A 21654-nucleotide genomic window follows, 5' to 3' on the forward strand; every position below is an offset into this window, starting at 1 on the left:
AAGTTTGTCAAATCTATTTTGTATTGAAAACGCCAGGGTTTGAACTCAGTTCACAGAAAGAGCCAGCATGTCCACAGAAGGCCTGTGGTGTGGTACTTGACCACTGCAATGGTAAGCAGGATGACATCCTCCATTTTGCGAAGTCATGGACATATCCTTGAAAAAGAAAAGGATAAAAGTGATTCCTGGCATCCTGACTCCTGTTAGCCAAAGCACAGCAGATGAAGTTTGCTGGAGACAAATTGAGTTCAGCGTTCTCTGTTTGACTCTAAAGACTGTGAATGGTTGTCACATGACACTACCTGGTGCTTTTCTTGCAGACTCTGAATGGTTACCAGGGATTGGCCATAATCCTTGGAGGAAGCCATGGGGAGCTTCTCACGAACCCAAGCCAACTCCTCATCAACATCTCGGAAGAACTGGTACTGAAGTCTGCTGGCCTCCAGACTTCCCCGCCTCTCCTGCAGAGGATCATGTAGCCTTTTGTATCTGTAGGTTTTAAAGATAATCCAGTCAGGACTACAGATTGATAAGGAATGAATGCAAAACATTCATTTCAGAATAGTGTAGAGAAGGAAAGAAAAATGAATATTCAGAGAGGAAAAAAGCTGGCAGAAGACAGGCCAGGCACTCACACACCTCTGCACCAGTTCATCCACTTTCTCTTCTAGCTCATCAGCAAGGAAATGTTTCTCCTTCTGGAACTGCTGAGCTGTGACCACAAGCTCTTGCAGCCGGTCCCTATGGGCAGCAATGTCTTCCTCCAGTTCCTCTTGTTTCTTCAGATGACTGTTCAAAACCACCAGATCATTGTCATTGTATGGTGCTTTCAGGTCATTTTCCACACCTTCCAACCATTTCTCTGTGTCCTCTACATTTCGCTGAAAATGAAGACCCTGAGAACAAGCATGAAGAAAAAATAATTTAAACCTTTAGGACAGATAATGTGATGTAAAAATCTCAGTCACTTTCAGTAAAGATTGCACACAAACATGGAGCACCTTCCCACTGCTCAGTGAACTTTTCCCATACACAATGGTGGTGCAAATGAAGAAGTTAATTCAGTCATGGTGAAGACAAGAACATATGCATTAAACATCAGTAGCCTCTCTTACTTGTGTTGCACAAATGCAGATCATGGACATAGCATCTTAAAAAAAAACATTTAAGGGGAGAGCTCTGTTTTATAACCACAGATTTTCTGATAGCCCAAGCAAGCATAAGTGACAGTCATAAAAATTCATGTGCCTGGAGCTAGAAGAATGCAAAGCAGCTGTAGGTTTCTTTCCCAATGTGCTCAAGAAAAGATGCCCTTGAGACAGATGCAGAGTTGACACATATGAGTCAAACATATTTTTCCTCAGAAACCCTCTCTGGAATCTGGATCTAAACAAGCAGCAGAAAGCAGAATGCAGCCTAGCCTACAAATTCTCTTCCCTCCAATTATCCTGCCAATTCCATTCAGTCAGTCCACACTTAGTAGATTCTTTGCCGTAATGGTCTTGAGAAATCAGACTGGATTGTATCAAGTGACACACTTGTAGATGAGACATGTAGAAAGGAAGCTGTGCTATCTCTGGAAAAGACACCAAGATCCAGCCACTGGCATCCCTGTAACCACTGGCATTACCTTGTAAGCATCCTGCAGTTTGGTCCATTTATCCTGGCAACTTGCTAGCAGCTCCTCCCATAGCTCTTCCATTTCTTGTAGTCTGGACTGAATGGCTTCTGGGGCATAGTGCCTTTCATGGAGCATCTTCTCCCCTTCCTATATCAGAAGAAACAGGCAACATATTCTTCCTTTGCTGAATGCATCAGAATATATAATTTTTGCCTTCATAATCAAAGTCTACCAGCACTTATGTAAAGGGCTGGCTGCACCCTTCACCTCCTGATATAATAGATGGAAGGATTGCAGAGACAGAGAAAAACCTAATAAAGACAAAAGGCTTATTGAAATTAGGGCAGAAACTGCATAGCAAGGGAAGCAAGAGGTACAGCAAGTGAAAGGTGCTATACCAGGTCAGTAGGTGTTCTAACGAGCAACTGCTAGGACTATTCCCAATGAAGAAGGCAGGGCATCATGAAATAATGTGAAAGAGATTGTGCAAACAAGTATTTAAAAACAGATCGTTTTACTGAGAATTGTAACTCCACCCTTTAGCCCCCTCTTGTTGTGTCTGCAAATGGGGGGATTGAAAAAGAAAGGAAAGGAAAAGAAAAGAAAGAAAGAAAAAGGGAAAAAAAGAAAATGGGCGGTCTTTCTAAGGTGTGGGTGAATCTGGAGGGGGCAATCTACCTTTAATATAGTAATCTATTGCAAAATATATCTAGTAAGCACTGTGCTGAAAATAAAATTAATAAACATGTTACAGTCTGTCCTTCCAAACTTATCATCTGATCACAGCTTCTGCCAAATATCTGACAAGTCTTGTCAGGCTTCCTTCATATCTTGCCTACTAACGTGTTTCTGCAGAGGAAGCACTTGAAAACTCTGTCCTTTTTGTTGGATACATCTTATATGTCTTGTTAAGGCTGTACTTCCAATCAGAGAGGTTCTCTGCTGGAAATAAACAAGGATACCTCTAAAGTGGCATTCACCCAGAGAGATGTCCCTAAAGTCAGTGGATTGAGTCTTTTATTGCAGGCCCCCATCTGTTTCCATTGCATGCAGAGTGAGCATGCATAGCAAGCTCACACTAGACAGTGAGAGAGTGAAGACAGAGAAGGACACAGAAAATTCTTGGTGGACTAAAAGAATGAGCTTCTCAGTATACTCAGAGACAACATGGACAATACCAGTGAGAGGACAGCGACTCCCCCTCCCTTGGTTGAGATCACTGTAACTCGCACTGTCTGCAGAGTCTTTCATGCCAGTTACCCCCCTTGCCCAAAACCCTGCTTCTCTCACTGATTTGATGGAGTCCAAACGATTTCTATTGGCCATGATCTCTGCTTGGAAAGCCTGGTGCCTCTGCAGTTTGGTCTGCAGATTGCTTGGATCCTTCCAGCTATCATCCTGGGCAATGCTATTCTTCTCGTTAATCCAGGCAGCCACCTGTGGGGACGGAAGAACAGAAGTAAACAAAACATTCAGTGTTTCTTCAGTTTCTTCAGCTCCAGCCTGCCAGGCTCTCCTCTTATATGTATAAAACAGGGAATGGTAAGTGGGGACTGAAATCAATTGTCCTTCTGAGGTTCTGCTTCCCATAGCTTCTCCTGCCCTTCATGAAGTCACCCCTATATGTTTGTTTATGAGCACTGTTGCCTGGAAAGAGAGCTGTCTCCATCAGATAGCCCCCATGCAGTGAGAAAATGCATGGGCACATGTGTGCATGGGGGAGCATAGACACTGATCACCCTATTTCTAACCCATTGTTAGTATCTCACCAAAAAAGAACCAATTTTTTTCTTCTTTTTTTTTTTTTTTTTTTTTTAATGGCAGCACATTCCCTTTAAATGCATTTATTTCTTCTGCATTTTGCTGTTGTCCAATGTACAGTAGATCTTTCATTTACTACACTAAATGAGAGGGAAGAAGAAAAAAATAACTTTTCATCCTTGTCCTCAGTTCCTTGATTTCCTCACAGTAAATCTGTCTGAGCATTCAGATCTATGCAGCACAGCATGTTTTAAGAAACCAGAATATTATCAATCCTGTGTAATTGTACCTCAAAAGAATTCTTCAGGAACTTCTGTAGAAGCCTTGATTCCTCTAGCAAATGTCTGCGAGCAGCAGCATTCTCCAGCAGTCTCTGTTTTCTGAGATGAAGACAGATGTGCGAGGTAAAAGTCACAGAGTGAATTAGAGAGATAAGGGTTTTCAAATTTCACCTCTAAAACACACATGATCAAATCCTCCATTCCCTAGGAGGGAAATGTCCATGATATGCAGATTCCCTTGATCTGGGCTGTCAGAGAAGATGCCCAGGACACTGTAGGAAATATTGTGAGCTGACAGATATGTTTAAACTACCCACAAGTTCTGCGTATATGGTATCTGACTCTAGAAATCACCATTATTGCCTTTCAAGAGAACATAAACTCAGCATGTTTCTTATGTGGAAATCCTGAAAATGTGATGGTGTTTGTCATGGATAAACTAAAGCTACACCATCCTTTAATTCTTTTTTCCAATTTTTTGACCTGCAGTACTTTATTCATGTTAATGCAGATGTGAGATATTAATAAATCATATCAAATTAGACAACATTAACAAATCAGTATGTTCACTTGAATCAAAAGAGACCTCCAGTCTCTTTTCATAACTTTTATGTATCTCTTTTCATCTACCACAGCAGCGAATACAACTGCTTTTACTTCAGTGCTTCTTTAAGATGAACAATATGCAAATTGCTAGTAGCAATAAAGTAATTCACATGAGAGGGCAAGATCTGATCAGAAAATTTGCAAATGCCCTAATGGATAATTTGAGTGGGGCTTAAAGATCAACCCCATTAGAGCAGAGAAAAGCAGTTGTCTAGGAAATGACCTTTCTTGATGGTATTTAATGATAATGAAGCATTTAATGGCATGGCAGGCCTTTTGTTTGCAGCACTGTCCCTAAGGCCAGGCCAGAATACAGAATTAAAGAGAAACTGCCTTTTTTCTGAATCCTGCTTCCCCTCCACTTAGTTGCATTTTGGAAGCCTACTAATGAAATACAGCCAATTTGGGAAGACCCCCGTCAAAAGCATGAAGCTGAACAAATGCAAACCAGCATATAGTTCTCTTAAATAATTTAAAGGTAATGATCACAGGAGGAGGGTCTCATTGCAGAAGAGATTGGTGGCTGACATAGGTAGGATCTGACTTCACCTCCTCAGAACAGCCTGGCATCTGCTACTGATATTTTCTGAGTCATAATGCTTGTTCTGCGTTAGCTGCTGAGCAAACGAAGCCATCTCATTGATTTTCTCCATCTGAGCTTCCAGGGCTTTTTCAAACTGTGTGTGTTTCCGCTGCAGGCTCTCCACACTAGACACTGAGTCCTGGATAGAAGTCAACAAAGGGAAGCTGCTTTCAGTCAGAGTTTTTCCATCCAAAACACTGATAATCCAGAAGGTAAATGGCATTTAGCTCACATTTGCAAACTAGCTGTCAAGAAAATTTATTGTTCTTTGGAATTGATTGGCATTGATCTGACACTTGGGACCTAAATAATGTTCCATGCAAGGTCTGAGGCCATTATTTCAGTGCAGGATGCTTAGCTTCTCATGCATATTGTTGTGCTGCTTTGAACAGATAACTTCTGAAGAATTAAAAAGAATCAGCCCCTAATTTTAAATCAGTCTTAAGACAGATGCCATGTTGAAAGCAAATGTGGGATGCCAAACTGAAATCAGAGTTAAGTGAAAAAATATGTCACAGAAAGAGGTTAAAATTAGAGTCTCAGTTTCAACTCATGGAATTTGGAAGAGCTCAGATCCAGATTTGAATTTGAGGATTGGAGTCTGACATTACAGTTAATCTGCAGAGAAACACTTCTTGTAATGTTTGTGAATCCCAAGAGTAATGACTCAGATTTCTCCTTTCAGCGCCCCTCTGCACTTCATTTATAGAACCAGTGGTGTCAAAATGTTGTTATCCCAGTAAACTCTGCTTCTCCACTATTCTAAAGGAAGCAATAAGCTCACATCAAATGGGTCAGAAAAAACACCAAACTTCTGCATGCTTACATGAGTCATTGGATGGGAAATTACTCACAGAGCATTGTCTGCACATTACTGAGCTAAATGTGATTGGATGAGTCCTTCTAAGTCTCATATACTGTAATGAAAGGACTGCAAATACACTGAACTCCGAGATGTTTTTGTAGTCCCAGCAGAGGCAACTAATTTAGTAGCACTACCTATACAAGGTGTAGGGTGAGCTAAGTGTCAGAATGTATGTCCAGCACCCTGAACAGCTTTTGCAGCCCATGCCTGAGTCTGCAGTTTCAGTATTGCAGCGTTACTGATACCTGTGGTAGGTAATTTAAAGATACACTGGGTATGCCAGCAGTGACAGCAGTGATGACTTGCACGCTGCTGGCAAATGTATTTGGGTCAGATAAGACAAGTCAGGATGAATGGGGCATTGAACAACCTGGGCTGCTGGGAGGTGTCCCCACCCATGGCAGGGGGGTTGGAAATGGATGGTCTTTCAGGTCCCTTCCAACTCAAACCATACCAGAATTCTATGCTTCTATGTACTCTCATTTTCCTGCTATACTCAGAGCAGTTGGATTGTTCCATTACTCTTAGGGCTGAGATTCCATCCTGTGTAAAGTACCAAGGAAAGAAATCTGATCCTAAACCACCAACAGGGCAGAGCAGTAACTTCAGATGGAGAAAGAGCACAGGAAGATTCAGAGCACATCATTGTACAGCCCCCGCTCCTCCAGCCTGATTGCAGAGAAAATTGTAATTTCTCAGAGCACGTACCCCTAAGTCCTCGTTAGCTAGGAAGGCCTCTTTGCTGCTGAGCCAGCTCTCAATTCGTTCCACGTAGCCATAGAATTTCTGTGTAGGGAAGAAACCCAACACTCACAAACATGACAGTATGCTGAGATGCTGTAAAGCAGAAGCTAACCTGACTTCAGCAGAGTACACTGAAAAAACCAAACTTTCATGGTTATTTCGAAAATTAACATAATACATGAAACAGCATTGACACTGTCCATACCATAAGATTTAAGTTCTCATATATGTGATGATTTTAGATGGGATTAGTAGCCCAGCTCTTATTTAAAGTACTTGACATTCTTCATTGTAGAATCTCTGTTTGAGCAGAAATTTTTAAAGTGAGATGACTGTTACAGAGAAGTATTTCTGGAAAACTGCAGCCAAAATAGTTATTTTATAAGGAAAAAAAAAGCCAGGAAAAATACCTTATTTCATCTGTACTAAATTTTCCTTCAGTTTTTTAAAATACTTGTCTGGCTCCTTGTATTTTGGGCAGGTTATAGAATTTGGAAGAATAGTGATGTTGTGTTATAAGTATGTGTCTCTTTCCAGATGTATGAGAGTTTGACCAAAATTTCCTAAGTTTTACAGTCTTTGAAAAACATATTAGCACATATTCCACAGAAATTTCTATGATTTGTAGAGGAAAAATTTCTCAAAGTCCTGTCACCACTGAATGTGCTTGGCCCTCAGCATGCCTTCCAGAAACCAGTGAAATATAGATGAAACACTGGGTACTATTAGCACATCTTTCATCCTACCATCTCATAAATTTGTTCATATCAAGAAAAACTGTCAGTGGCATGTGCATCCTCTCTTCAGCGTCATTTTACTCACCTGTAAATCTTGTGCCTGAAACAATTTTATATATTGCTCTTTCCAGGCTTGGATCAGCTCAGACCAGGCTTGCTGAAGTCTGGAGAGGGACTGGCGAATCTCTGGGGTTGCATAGTGACCAGAATTGCCAAGTTCTTTACCATAGTCACTGAGAGCGTTGAATCTTTCCACTCGGGCTTCAATCTCCTCCTAAAATACATTACTAAGGTTGATGTCAAGGGTTTATGAAAAGCCAGTTATTCAGAATACAAGCCTTAAGGGGAAGAGTTTGGGCTGTAACTTTCCAGCACTAATATTTGCATGGAAAATCATTCATCTTTGAGCTATGTTACTGGAAGGGCATAGAATTGCCTAAGAGAGAATAAATGTAAATAATAAATGACTTTATTGGTCCAGGAACAACTGTTTTCCTACAAATGCAAATTGATATTTAGTTAGAAACAGATTAGAAAATGCTGAGATATTAATGAACACAATTTCAAACATCCATAATATCATCCCCCAGTCTTCCTACATAAAAGTGGTGCTTTTAAGAAACAGTGCCTAGAATTTTTCTACTCCCGACAAAGAAGCCTGCATCAGATTTTTATGTTAAAGACAGGGTTTTATTTAATTTTGTGTTGTTAAAATGAAACACATTTAACTTTTGCACCCGGTCTGAGGAATGAATTATACCCCTATACTGAATCCTGAAGGTGAAAGCATAAAAAGCAATTATGACCCCTGCAAATTGAATGTGGAATTTCTAATGTAAGCAATTTCAAAATGAAAATAACTATGGACTGAAATAATTCCATGTATGTACTATTAAATTTCTGAAATTAGAACTCCTGCTTTTAAAGATTTTTGGGATGGTGGCATTGCCCATTCATATCTATAAAATCATAATTCAAATATTTTTAAAATTCTCATTAGCATCTCATGTTCAACTGTAGTCTCTCCTATGGATTTTTGTTTGAGCCACTAAACAGAACGAAAACCCCCTCCTTCTTGCCTTGTCTGTAATTTTAGTTTAGTCAGCATAAGAATATAATGCCTGAATTCCTCCTTTTCTTTGTGACTATCTCCTTAGAGCCATTTGGGCTCCTTGGCTAACAGATATTAAAGACTTAGATCTCGCCACCATTTAAATTTGGAGCACACTACATCAGTGGTTTGTGATATTTTTAATATGACAAAGAATTATTAGCAAAAACATTGTTAAGTGATAGGAGAAAACATTGTTAAACTGGATCACTCTAAAGAAGGAGGGGATTTCAGGGAATTTTTTTTTTTAAATTTTCAAATTTTTCTAAAAATTTTAGATTTTTTTCTAAATTCAGGTTTAGAAAATGAATCAGAATCTACAAACTGTTTGTGTTAATAATGGGACCCACAAAGCACTGGGTGTTAGTAATTATTCTGTGAACAGGATTTTTAGAAGAAGTGAAGTAACTGCAAAGAGAATGCAGCACAACAGCTGAAAGATGATAGCTATGATTCTTGGGAAAAGTAAAATATTGACTTTTTTCCTTATGTTGATTAAAATTTCAGTCCTTTCAGAAATGAAACCAAAAGTATTAGCCAAATTAGCTACCAAAACATTAGTGAGGTAATTATTGCTGGGATATGAAGTGTTTCAGAACTGAATGTGTAGCACCATTCATTGGTAATTTGCATTGCTGTGTGAAACAAACTGCTGTTTTTAATTCCTTCTCACGTAAATTAAGTTCACATGAAAACAATCTAGCTGGGAGCAAGGATTAACTGGCATTAAGTTCTTTAGCAATACAAATAAGGAGATGAGCAGTGAGTATGATGTGAGACTGAGCCTGTTTTTCACCATCCGGCTGGGACAGCAATAGAGGTGAGAGCTCATGGGGCTTCTGAGCCTTTTTGCAAAGACACAAGCTGCCAAACAGCCCATGGGACAGTTTTGTCAGCATGTAGGTGATTTCTATCCCCAGCCTGGTACTGAAAACAGGTTTTTTTAACATGTTATTGACACAGACACGCTGTACACACAGAAAGATTTCCAGTATGTGCAACTGGAGCCAAGGAAGATACTTGCCTTTCTCTCCTGGTGCTCCTCTATCATGCTTTCGGCTTCATTTGCGCTTTTAGGCAGCCCCCCTGCTTCCATTGAAGCTCTGGTGTTTTGGGCCCAGTCTAGTATCTCCTTCATCTCCAAGTTAAATTTCTGCAGCTGGTATGAGGCTGCCAGCTTCTCCTTCCTGCCACACAAGGTGCAGTTCAGCATCATCGGACATGGAATCATCTAGTCGCCTCTCCCTCCCCATTCGCAGAGGAAAGTATCTTAACAGAAGCCAAATGAAATTAATTCAAGCTTTCCCTTACAGTTCCTAAGAGTTCCTGATGTTAACCAAAACCACAGGAGATGCACACTTCCTTGGAGACTTACTAATATTTTTACATCAGTTCATTAGCACAAGAAAGGTAAAAAAGCCTTCATATCTGTTGCTTACAGCAATGATTACAGATCAGGATTAAGCCTTTCTTGTTTTGGAAAGATTTGAGAAAAAAAAAAAAAAAGAAAACCTTCAAGAACCCTCCAAAAAGAAATCTTTCACAAAGGCATTATGATAGATTTAATTTGATAGTCTGGAGACATTTTAGTAACATTATTTAATGGGATAAACCACAAGAACATTGTATTAGTTTTCCCAAAGTCACATCCGTGGAAGTTCTTTTGCATCAAGTTACACTTTTTCCAATGCAGGTGTCTTAGCTGCCTATGTAAAATTCATAAAAAATACTTTAAAAGACCTCTGGTAAGTAGGGTTTAGACCCCAGGGAGCAGCTTTGCTCCTGCTGAGAGTTATTCAAACAACTCTAAGACTTCACCTTTGTTTGGCCTGTCCCTGGAGTCGTTGCCAGTTGTTTTTCATCTCCTGTTGCTTCACAGTCAGTTTGTCATTTATGGATGGATTCCTTGTAGAGAGGCGGAAAGATTCCAGTTCCAGTGGCTGGGGAGAGATTTATAGTGGGGTAAATTTATGCCAAATACTTACATTCATTCCTGAGTTCGCCTTTCAGGAAAAATAGTTCATTTTGAGACCCCAGCTCTCGAAGGCAGGTAATAAAATTACAGGGACAAAATATACAAAGGGATATGTAATATGCAAAAAATAATACACATGCATTTGTGAGCAAACATCCATGTGCAGGCATTGCTTTGTATGCACAAAAGTTAATTTGCAGAATATGGACAAACAGGAAAATTAAGTGCTAATTCTAACTTATATTAGCAGTCTGATGGATGCTCATCAACTCAGGTTTAAAGCTGAAAACTTTCTCGCAAAATTCCATCAAGTTGATGGAAATGAAGAATTTTAATTATGCAGAACAGAAAATATGCCAGGCTGGGTTTAATCCTTAAAAAAGTACAGTTATTATACTATTGTAAAGAAAAAGTTTTTCATTTTTTCTATATGAAAGGGCCAACAGTGAAAAAAATGTGAGAGGTTGTAATTGGATTTCTATTACTGTTCAACAAGATATATTTCTTTTTAGTAAAAATATACAAATATAAATGAGCTTAGACCCATATTTAATGCTCAATTTAATTTAGCCCTAGATGATGCAAACTGACCAATTTTTACAAAAGTCAGAGTGGATCAGGCAGGTAATTATAACCTAGAATTTCTGTGTTTGATGTCTGTGTCAGGAAACTACATGCACTATGGGATTTGGATTTAAGTTCTGAACAGAAATAGAGTTGTGGTTTTGGTTCAGCTGAGTACAGGAACTGGGCGAAAGATGGAGCCCATGCTTTCCAAAATGTATAGGACAGATCTGGCTTATAGGTAAGGGCCAGAGACCCAGATAACATTAAAAAAGGACTTTTATTCTTGGATTTTGTGCATCAGGAAGAATAATATTTGATAAGATAAAGTAGGATTAAGCAGCACAATATTTTCATGAGAAGAAATTTATGCTGCTCTTGCTTTGCTGAAAATTCCTGCGAATCAGTCTGAAGAGTAACAATGATTTTTTGCACCATATTTTCAAGAAGAAAAAGTGAAATTTTGTCAGTATCCTTTGTACTTCTTACCTCCATTTTGGACTTAATAACACTGATTTCTCTCTCCATTTCTTCGTGTCTTCGAATGAGGTTTTCCACACTTTCCACATCTTTTCCATAATCCAGTGCTTGTATCAATACACTCTGGAGAGGGCATTGGGATGTGAAAATGGTGAAGATAACACAAAACAAAAGGATCTGTATCTTAATGATTTCAAAAAGCCTCCTCCTTCACTTCTTTGCATTGCCATCTAAATGTTCTTATTGTCTTTTTAAATATCAATAGAGCACATTGTCTGCTCTCCTTGCAGAGATGAAACAAGAATCCACATCTCTTTGAACACTCATAAGGTGCTGCTGGCCATTCACATGAAAACAAAGACAGACAGTGCCTGCCTGTATTTCTCAATCTTTCTGTTTTATTTTTTCTTCATATACCAAACCAGGAAAAATATTTCCCAATAAATTGTTGCAAAGAAATTCAGGTTTGTGTTATGAAAATATAAAAAATAAGATTTACCCTTGGGATCCTAAGAAATTAAATCCCATAAAATGAAGAAATACATTTTAAAAGTTGTTCTAAGAATTTCAAGCCAAAAGTCTTGTAACCTTAAGTAGTACCACTTGCCTACTGACTTATAATTAAATAAATATAATTACTTACATTGATGAAATAATTTTAGTTTTTATATAGTTTTTTTTTTCTGTTAATATCAAAATTATAATTCAGGATTGGCATTTTTACCTCCATTTTCTGAATGAATACGATTGATAGAGCATTTATCCATTTCAATTAATCAAAATTGGAAAGTGTACCTTCTCAGTAATTCTTTCTGTGATGTCATCTATTTCTCTGATTAAGGCATGAATTTCTAGGGCTCCCTCTAACTTCTTCCTGTATGCATTCAGGTTACCATGAAAACTGTTCCACCTTTAATTGGAAATAATATTTTAGAGATGTATTTCAGAGGTAAGCGTTTCCACAACTGAGTTTCACGATGCTCATATTTAAACAAAACCACAGGTTTTCTGAACTACCTAATGTATTGATCTCCCAAATCTCCACAATAGGGGGCTCATCACAGGGATAAAGCACTAGCCTGAGAAGACTAACTGGTTGTAATTATTCCATGTCTTTAGGATGCCCATGGGGCTTAAAAGCTAAAAAGCACTGACCCAGTTTCCTTAAACTCTCAGTAATCTCACAATTGATACCTTCATGCTTTTGTTTGTTAAATAGGGGGCTGCGGAGCAGCAAAAGTACAAGGCAATTCACCAGGACAACAGTGTGAATAGACAGAAGTGTCCAAGGTTCATGAATCTTGTGTGCCAAGTGATGTGAAACAAAGCATTTGACTCCAAGGCTAGAAACATGACTTTGGCTCTTCTGGATTAAAAATCCTTCTAAGCTACCTGCTCTGGGAGTTTGGAAAGACAACTCCACTGTCTGATATTCAGTAGCTGTGATATTAAAGAAGAAAACAAATGTTCCAATTCCTCCATTTATCTCAGCTGAAGACACCTAATTTTCCCTTCTTGTTTTTGCTTTACAGGGAACATTTGAAAGCATACTCACTTCTCATTGAGCTGCTTTCGGCGCTCATAGATTGTCTTTGTTTCTTCCTTGTTCTGTCTCTCCAGTTTCATGGCCAGGGCATTGATAGTCCTGATGTGAGCATCGTCCACAGTTGACTCCTGTAAAGTGAGAAAGGGAACAAAAGTACACGTTCCAATTGCTTGTGACCCAGTTTTCCAGTGAGGTGTGAAAATCAACACAAGCAGCAACAAGAAAGGATTTTACCCCACTAACATGTCAGACACATGGAGTTTGCTCTGCTACAGCTGCACATGGTGTTACCATGTGCCTGATGACTACACAGTAAAGGCAAGAAAGAACATTAATGGCCCTAGATGCAACAGTGATCTTGGTCTAGGTGAGGGCCCTCAGACACTCATTTCTAAGGCAGATATTCCAGCAGGGGTTCATTTGGTGGAGAAACACGGATGCAGTTGCTGGTTACACAGAGCTGATGTGTGGTGTGGCAGATTGCTCCGCTCTCAGACAGGTAGTGACTCATGGGCTCCTGGACCTACTGGCTGTTTTATCTATGTGACCTCCTGTCCTAGAGTGCCTTCTGTTCTGTAGACAACAGGCTCAAAATCCATACAGCCTTGAGAATCCCAGACAACCCATGCCACTGTGTTTTCTTCTAAAGATAAGTCTTCTGGGAGACTCACTTCCCATGCACATACCATAGAAGGGAAAATATTTGCACATTGCCCATATTATCTGGAGTACAGTGGGATGATTTTTATTTTGGAGCACTACAGATGGTCAATGCTGAACACTGCTCCAAGATTCAAAAACATTCTTTATTTTTCTGGAACAAATAAATCACAAGTTTAGCAGGGAGACAATCACTGGTGTAAAGAAGCACAGCTGCAAGATGCTAGCACACTGTTAGTGTAAGTATTCACTGCAGTGCAGTGTGTGTTTTGTTTATGCTGCATCCATACCAATATGCATGCTTCTACATGTGCTTTCCTACCATGCACAGCCATAAAATAAACAAGAGAAACCAGCAGACGGTCAAATATTCTTCAGAAACCCTGCAGCCTCCTGTCCTGGGAAATAATAGCAGCACAATGAATAGAAAGTTTGGCAGCCATCAATGAAGGAGGATTACTCCCTACCCTGATCTCAGATTTTTCAAGTGGGAAAACCCACTTGACTGGATGAATGCACACACTGTGCCAGAAGTAGCCTCCTTCTCTTTGTATCACCCTAGGAAGCACTGCATAACTGAGCATCAGCTATGAGGGCACAGCTGCATAACTGTCCCAGCTTTTTATCTGCAGGAGTTATGTTCAGAGTGCTACAAGAGCAGTGGCTACAAGCTGATACTGTCTAACGCCAAGAGTTTCAAGAGTGGCACATAAGATCTACCTTAGTTGATGGAAAAACTTTCCTATTCAGAGGCTTATGCTGGCTGGAGCTCTGGGTTGCTTCTGCCCTATTAATCATCCTTCTTTTGGCTGGTACGAGCTGTAGAAGAGCCCTTGCTCAATCCCTTAGCTCATAATCAGCTGGTGAGTAAAATGAATGTCTCTTCAATTTACTAATTCCCTGGTGCTGAAGCCAAATAATTTGGCTCTGTCCAAACCCAGTGTGAATGCACTGTCACGAAATTCTGGTGGGCTCTGGAATAAGGAGCTCCAGGGTTTCTCCCCGGTGTCAGGCAGATCTACACTGTTACTTTGCATAAAAGAGGATTGTCTCCTCCTGCTACTAGGCAACAAAAGCAGAAGATGGGAGCTGCCATAAAAAGAATCAGCAAAAAGGTAACAGGCAAACAAAGGATAAAGAATATTAGGAGACTACATTAGAGTAAACATCACTCACAAATTCATAACACATCTCTTTCCAGACCTTCCTCACAATTTCCAGACTAGCAAATCAGCACAGTAATCTTTCCTGTGTGAAACACAGACCTCTCAGTCCTCATCTGTAGCAGTTCACACAAACAGAGAGAACAAGAGGTTACTGCAAATGCATCCCCTCAATATATGGCCTCACAGCTCTCGTGGTGGGAGCTGAACACATGACAGGGAGGGCCCTGCTGCCCAGGTTTGGTGCCTAAATTGGCACATCTCACTGGGGGCAGGAGAGGCAGCTGGTATGACTCAGCTCCATAAAAGAGGGACAGAGATCTCAGCACTGAAAGGTGAAGAGTGCAGCTGTCTTGTCACATGGCTGTTATCCAAAGCGTAAACCATTCCTCTGTTTTACTGAATGTCTGGTTATTAATGCTATGATTCATGAGTAACCACGTGTGCTGTATAAACAGAGGCCGCCAGATTGATGTGCTAAATTTGGATGAAGGAGTATGAGAATGAGACCTTTCTTCAAGAGGAAGAAAATGGAGAAATAAAGGATAGAAATAGAAAAAACAGTATTTTTTTTTTATAGGCTTATTCATAGAAGGTCCAGATCAGTTCTCAGATTCAAACAAGTGTGGCTGAAACCACCATTTTTAAACCACTTTTGGGTGGAAATCACTGTGACTTTGCAGACCGCATGAACCAAACAAAATCTGCTCGAAGTCAGGCTCACACAGCGAGTTTTCCAGTCATTTAATGCAGTCTGAAATGCTATGTTGTGTCATGAGTGCCTGACAGCTCTGCCTAGACGTCTTCAAAGCAGAAGGCAAAATAAGAGAAAATTCTGTCTTTTTAAATGACTTTTGAGGTAGCGATGCTTCCTATCACTTTGGTCTTACACCTCCTCAGAGCACTAGAACTGTATTTGCTAACTGGACTGAAAAGTTACCTGCAGCTTGCAGCCCTGCAAGACACAAACATGGAAAACTCCTCTTACCCCAGATGTTGCTCCACGGAACTCATTCAGCTTTTTCTTGAGCTGCAGGCAGTGTTCATAGTCATTTCCCACATCACCCACATTAATCATGACCTCCTGGGGAAATAAGCAGCAGACAAATACGTAGGTGAAGAGTACAAGAACACATTTACTCCCAATGCTTAACCTGATGCAATAAGTTCTGTGATGTGTCTATAAATCACCGACCTACAGCTTCTGAAATAGTCTCTTCTGATCTTTAGATAATTACGAGACTTGGTCCCAACTCCATTTTCCATTTATTACTGGCTGTGGAAACAACCTCTGGATGAAAGTGATTCTTTACTCCTACAAAGAGAAACTTTCAGATTTGATATACAATTAGAGTGAAGGCCAGCTGCCAAATGCTTCAAGTCTCTTCCATTCTAATCTGCTTTCATTTCTCTCTCTCAGTAGAGGCACACGAGATGGCCCCAAATAATCACAAACTCTTTGTGTGTATAGTTTACATGAGAAGAGGTGCTAATACTGCCCAGTTGACTCTGGTATGGACAGACTCCATAGAATTTGTTCAATCATTCCTTTCATATTGCTTGTAGAACATGTCATGATTCTTTGAGACAAAAATCACTAGGCAAATATACTGGAAGACGACACATTTATCAGAATGTCATTACTAAATAGCAAGTCTTTAGTGAGCTGCTTGGGTTAAATACTAAAATCCACTTGCCTTCTCCCTGATCCAGGCTTCCACCTGGTCCACCTTCTGAAGAAATTCTAGGAAGTCCCGACTGTCCTCCAGCATCTTTCCACGAGCAGCGACAGCTCTCTTCAACTTCTCCCAGTGCTCCTGAAGCATGCGGACTTGGCGACGGATCTCTCCTGATTTTGGGTGGCCTTTTGATACCAGGGCTTCTCCTTTCTTCACATTCAGAAGAGGAAATTAGAAATTAGAGTTGCCACTAATTTTTAATGGGATTAACATATTGCGTGACCTTCCTAGGAGGAGACTTTCACCTTCCCAAACTGGATTGAACAACAGATTACTACTATAAATTCTTATCACCCAAATGATAAAGCTAGCTGGAAAGCTCTTACGTCTGGAGGGAATCTAGAATCATAGAAAACTGGGATTTGAATATTTCCCTGCCAAGAAAGATATTAATGGAATGGGAGCACCAAGTATTACAGATGACTGTGCCCTTTAGCTATATGATTCACTCAGTTCCAACAAGAATATTCCCAAATTGGGCATGAAATCCTATTTGCCTTTTGTAGAATTAACCATGTCAGGCAAGGAAGAAGCCAGTGTATATTTTCCTGTTTAGGCTATAAGGAAAGATGGAAGCTCCCTGAATGGAGAAAATAAAGTATCTCCCTGTTGTAAATTAACAGCATTGCATTTCCATGGCAAAGCAACTGAGTTCTTGTTGCACCAGTAGGATAACTGATGCAGAAGTCATGACCAAGCTATTCTTCCTTTACATTTCATCAACCTGTCTGTCTTTGGATGAGCAGTAATTATCTGTAAAAACAGTAACAGAGTGAGAGGGTCACCTTATTAACAGCTGTGATGATTTCTTCATTTGCTAGAATCTCTGCCTCAAAGACCTGATGCTTCTGCAGCAGCTTCATCTTGTCCTGCAGATTGCTGGGGTCTTGTATGGAGGGGTCCTCCAGCTTCTGCATGCGCTCACTGATCCAATCTTCTGCCTGCAGCATTGAGAGGCACCCGAGTTAGCACAACAACTACCTGGGATCCTGGGGCCTCCCCCCAGGACATGTCTCTATTATTTCCAAGTGTCTCTACCTGGACTGGATAGACTGAGTGCGAGCTGACAGCTGAGGTGGCTCTCCAGTTTCTAAACTCATTCTACTTTGTTAAAATCAGGTAGAAATGAAACTAATTTTTATCTGACCACAGGAGTAATGAAAAATTCCTTGAATAACTCAGGTTTTATCACAAGGCATTAACAGATTATACAGTCTTCTAGATTATGGAGAGAGAATCTTTGAGCCTTAGCATGGTATATATTTAAAATGAGATTATGACAACTGATTCTGGGGGTTTAGGGTTCTTTGTTTCATCTGGTATCTCTGCCATTGACCTACCGGAAAAAATTCTTTAGAATTCAGTGCCTCACCTATAAAACAGCACTAACATTTCCTCATGTCAGTGGTGTTGTGAGACCTAAATGGAAAATGCAACGCAAATAAAGATTTGCAGACAGGGCCCAAGCACTAGTCAGATTTTGAAAGGAAATACAAATGTATTTGCTTTTATACTTCATAAAATTCAAAATGGTCTGGTCAGGAATATCAGATTCAGAAAAGCAGGTGATTTATGAGAGCTAACTAAGCAAAAGTTATGTGTTTCCCTTAGGAAATTACTTTTTAAAGGGATTTCAAAGTATGCAGAATAAAATGAAGAATACGATAACAAGTTTTCCACAATTTTCTTCAAGTTCTGCTGAACTTTAGCCCTTAGCATTGAAGGAAATATTTTCTATCCATCAAAACACTGGGTACTGAACATTTGACATAATGTTGTAACTGATCCTGTTGTCCTCAGAGCACTGAAGTAATGTAATGTTTTGACAACACAAGAGCTGCAAATTGAAGAGCAGCTTTATTAGTTTCAAAATATCTTGGCTGTCCTTGTGGAACTGTGCTATGTGCTTGTGTGCTATGTGCACACAAGACGTGTCAGCTGGGGGATTTTCTCTGTTAATTAATGATTTGAAATGTTGTTTCAGCTGCTGAGATTCCATAAACAAAAACAGAAATAGCTTTCACTAGCAACATGCTCTCCAGAAACTCTTTCCCTCCAAAGCCCAGTTAGAGACTCAAACAGGCCATGTCCAACTTGCCCAGGGCTACACATTGCCCTGTGCTGCTTGCATTTCCAACACCCTCCTTGATGGCCTTCTCCCATTCCCAGCCACACACTCGTGCTTCAGTGTCACGAGTGTGTGGCTGGGAATGGGAGAAGCGACTCTTCATTTGAATGAGAGGCTCATCCATACAGTTGGAATGAGAAACAAGCCAATCCCCAGGATAAAGTGACTTTAAGGCCAGTTTCTCTCCTACTTTTTAATTGAAAGCAGTGGCTTTAATGACAGACTGAACATCTGCACTCTTAGTGCCTTGGTTTATTTAAGGCTTGTTAAAGATGGCTCTAGAGAGTGAGGGATCCTGCTCCTGGCCTCATGCCTGCATTCAGATGTGAAGCAAAGCTGATCTGTTTTCCCAAGATCTTTCTATGGAAAGACTGAACAGTTGTCTGGATGGCCATTTTCACTGCATTGAAGACAGCAGAAAAACTAGTGTTATGCTCAGTATAGGCACAAGACTAGACTTATTTCTATGGGAGTCACAAAAAAATGTGGGCACCACCAATTTTGAATCTTTCTCTTTCAAAATATCAGTTACTGCAACCTCACGAGTACAAACTATAAATTACTCTGATTTCTTAATGACAGAAGTATGCAAAGCATATAAAGGGATGTACCTACTTCAGACAAGTAGAGATAACAACTAATTCTCTCTATCGCTCCCCTGAGACAACGATGTGAATGGTTTTTATATTCTTATGTAAAGGGTGAAAGGGAAAGGAAGTACTACTAATGTCATGAGCAAGTTTCAAAGTCAGCGTTAAAACCCAGAGCCAGCTTTAGAAGTCAAAATTTTAGCTTTATAATATTCCCTCTGCAATAACTTAAATACACATATTTCTAAGTAGCAACTTGCTCATTTGCCTTCCAGATTAACACTGAGCTACAGAGTTTTTTGCAATAGGTGTAGTTTGTAAGTCCATCTCATTTCTTTGAGTGAGACAAAAGCACCGATTTCTACTGTTGAAGGGTGAGTTTTATTTTGTAAACTTCATGTGATCTCTTGAGTTAATTATTGTGGTTCATTGTACTAATATGTGTAGCTTTCTATGTCATTGCTTCTAGAGAGTAACTGGAAGAATTTTAATGATGATAGTGATTACTAATTTCTGCTGACACAAAAATTTCTGTTTGATCAATAGAAATTATTTAACATGTTTGTAGGACAGAGAGTTTTCAGGGGAGTGAGGCCTGAGCAATGGGTCTTGTTCTCTTAATAAGTAAGAATAAGCAATGACCTCATTGATTTCACAGCCAAACTCAAAACTCACCTCCGAATTTAACATTCCTGTGGGGACCATTCTCACATATAAACTTGTACACACCCAGAATAGAATTAAAATTAAATTAAACATTCCATTCTATCCAACAAAGAGAAAGAAAGATATTACTGATTTGAGTAAGATTTTTGTTTTATAATTACTTGGTGTCATTCACATTCTACAGCAGTAGGCAATGATTCTAGGTTGGTGAGGTAAATGAGCATGCAACCTGAGAGCAAAAACTCCCCAAAGAACTCCTGGCTGAATTTATGTGGAGAAAGTGGATGAGGACAGGGAAATGTTCTTCTATGCAGGGCCAAATCTTGTGCATTAATTGTGTGATTCAAGAATGAAGGGGGACCCCAGCCCAAGCACTGATTTGACAGTTACAGAGAGATGAAAAGAAATGCATAACTATTCCTTACTAATGGGTTGATTGTATCTCTAGAAGGGATTGACAATTTCTCTACCAAGAGGATTTTGGGAAACTGCTCTTTTGAAATTATAACCCCTGTGAAATGCACCATCCAGTCCCCTCTGCTAGTCCAAAAGGTGGACAGGCCATTACTGGTGGATTTTCATTACTTTCCTATCATGGGATAGTAGAAGTATAACCAAGTAATACAAGCTAATGTTTGGGTGTATAAATAATTTATGCTAAATTTTATTAAAAGGAAAAGAAAAAGAAAGAAAAAGAAATAGGGGAAAAAAAGAAGGAAGAAGGAAAAAGGAAAAGGGAAAAAAGGAAGAATGAAGAAGGAAAAAGAAAAAAGAGAAAAAGAGAAAAAGAAGAAATATAAAAAGAAGAAAAAGAGAAAGCAAAAGAAGAAAAATAAAATGAGAAAAAGAGAAAGAAAAGTATAGCTCTGCTTTTGTAAACCACATTTCATGGGACACAGCAGCAGAAGGGGTGGATACCAGACCAGCAAGAGTGCTCAAAAATGTGTCCCTGTGTCTGTGTGCTCTTGTTTATGCCAGCACAGCTCTGTCACACATGTTGTGCTGCCCTTTGAAAGGCTGACCTAGTTTGTCTTTCCAACAAGTGACAGAGCAGAGCTACTCAGTTCCAGGGACAAGGCCAGAGCAGGAGACAGAGAGCAGCATGTTCTGCAGAGCCAGTCTACAGTAGCTCAAGGGCTGTGCTGAGCCACAGCAGTGCTTTGAAGGACTTCAATGAACAACCACTAATAAAGCTTGGTGCCCAGGCCATAATGTGTGCTCATCCTGATTTGAAATAAATTTTCTTTCCCACCAAAGGAAAAATATGTGTTAGCTTGCAGTTTTCCTTTCAACTGTTTTATTTTAGCAGAGCTTTTGATGACTGAAGTGGCTGTAATGTGCACAGTGCCACAACAATAGTACAGTAACAGGAATGGCATTGGAGCATCTTTCTGCAAGAGTGTGGCAGGAGTTGCCACAGCAGAGTAGATCATCCATCCACCCAATAATGTCTGGCAAGAGTGAGCACTTCATCCAATAGAGGCAGGCAGTTCCTCTGCTCTACATCCCCATCCTGCTCTAAAACCCTCTTACCTCTTCTAAGTTTTGGTAGAAAAGTGCCAGAAGAAGGGCAGTCTGGAGCTTCTCTCTCCTGCTCTGGGACAGATCCTTGATCTGACGCTTCCTCTCATGAATGACATCCAGTTTGTGCTGAATCTTTTGCCCTTCCAGTCCATCAGCCTTGTCCAATCTGCTTGCCTGTTCTTGAAGAGACATCATCTAAGGAGGCAACAGATCTGAAGTTACTTTTATGCTTCCAAGTGGTGTGAAAGAAACAAAATCAAGCTCCTTTTGTAGTTAAAATACTCTATTTTTCCGTAATGAACCAATAAGA

General features: G+C 39.8%; 1 protein-coding gene across 1 annotated transcript in view; it reads right to left on the reverse strand.

The window, feature by feature from the left end:
• Positions 1–21654, reverse strand: part of SPTBN5 (spectrin beta, non-erythrocytic 5) — a 90939-nt gene that overhangs the window by 16840 nt on the left and 52445 nt on the right. The window contains exons 35-51 of the mRNA XM_041397006.1: positions 21354–21539; positions 17222–17377; positions 16395–16586; positions 15686–15781; positions 12884–13002; positions 12124–12238; positions 11338–11451; positions 10128–10249; positions 9334–9496; positions 7284–7472; positions 6426–6503; positions 4819–4991; positions 3672–3762; positions 2912–3058; positions 1631–1768; positions 640–896; positions 303–489 (exon numbers count right to left, since the gene is read on the reverse strand). Coding sequence (XP_041252940.1) covers positions 303–489; positions 640–896; positions 1631–1768; positions 2912–3058; positions 3672–3762; positions 4819–4991; positions 6426–6503; positions 7284–7472; positions 9334–9496; positions 10128–10249; positions 11338–11451; positions 12124–12238; positions 12884–13002; positions 15686–15781; positions 16395–16586; positions 17222–17377; positions 21354–21539 — 2523 coding nt within the window. The remainder of the gene's footprint in view (positions 1–302; positions 490–639; positions 897–1630; positions 1769–2911; positions 3059–3671; positions 3763–4818; positions 4992–6425; positions 6504–7283; positions 7473–9333; positions 9497–10127; positions 10250–11337; positions 11452–12123; positions 12239–12883; positions 13003–15685; positions 15782–16394; positions 16587–17221; positions 17378–21353; positions 21540–21654) is intronic.

This window comes from Onychostruthus taczanowskii, unplaced genomic scaffold, assembly GCF_017590055.1.
Source record: "Onychostruthus taczanowskii isolate IOZ18803 unplaced genomic scaffold, ASM1759005v1 scaffold1, whole genome shotgun sequence".
NCBI lineage: Eukaryota > Metazoa > Chordata > Aves > Passeriformes > Passeridae > Onychostruthus > Onychostruthus taczanowskii.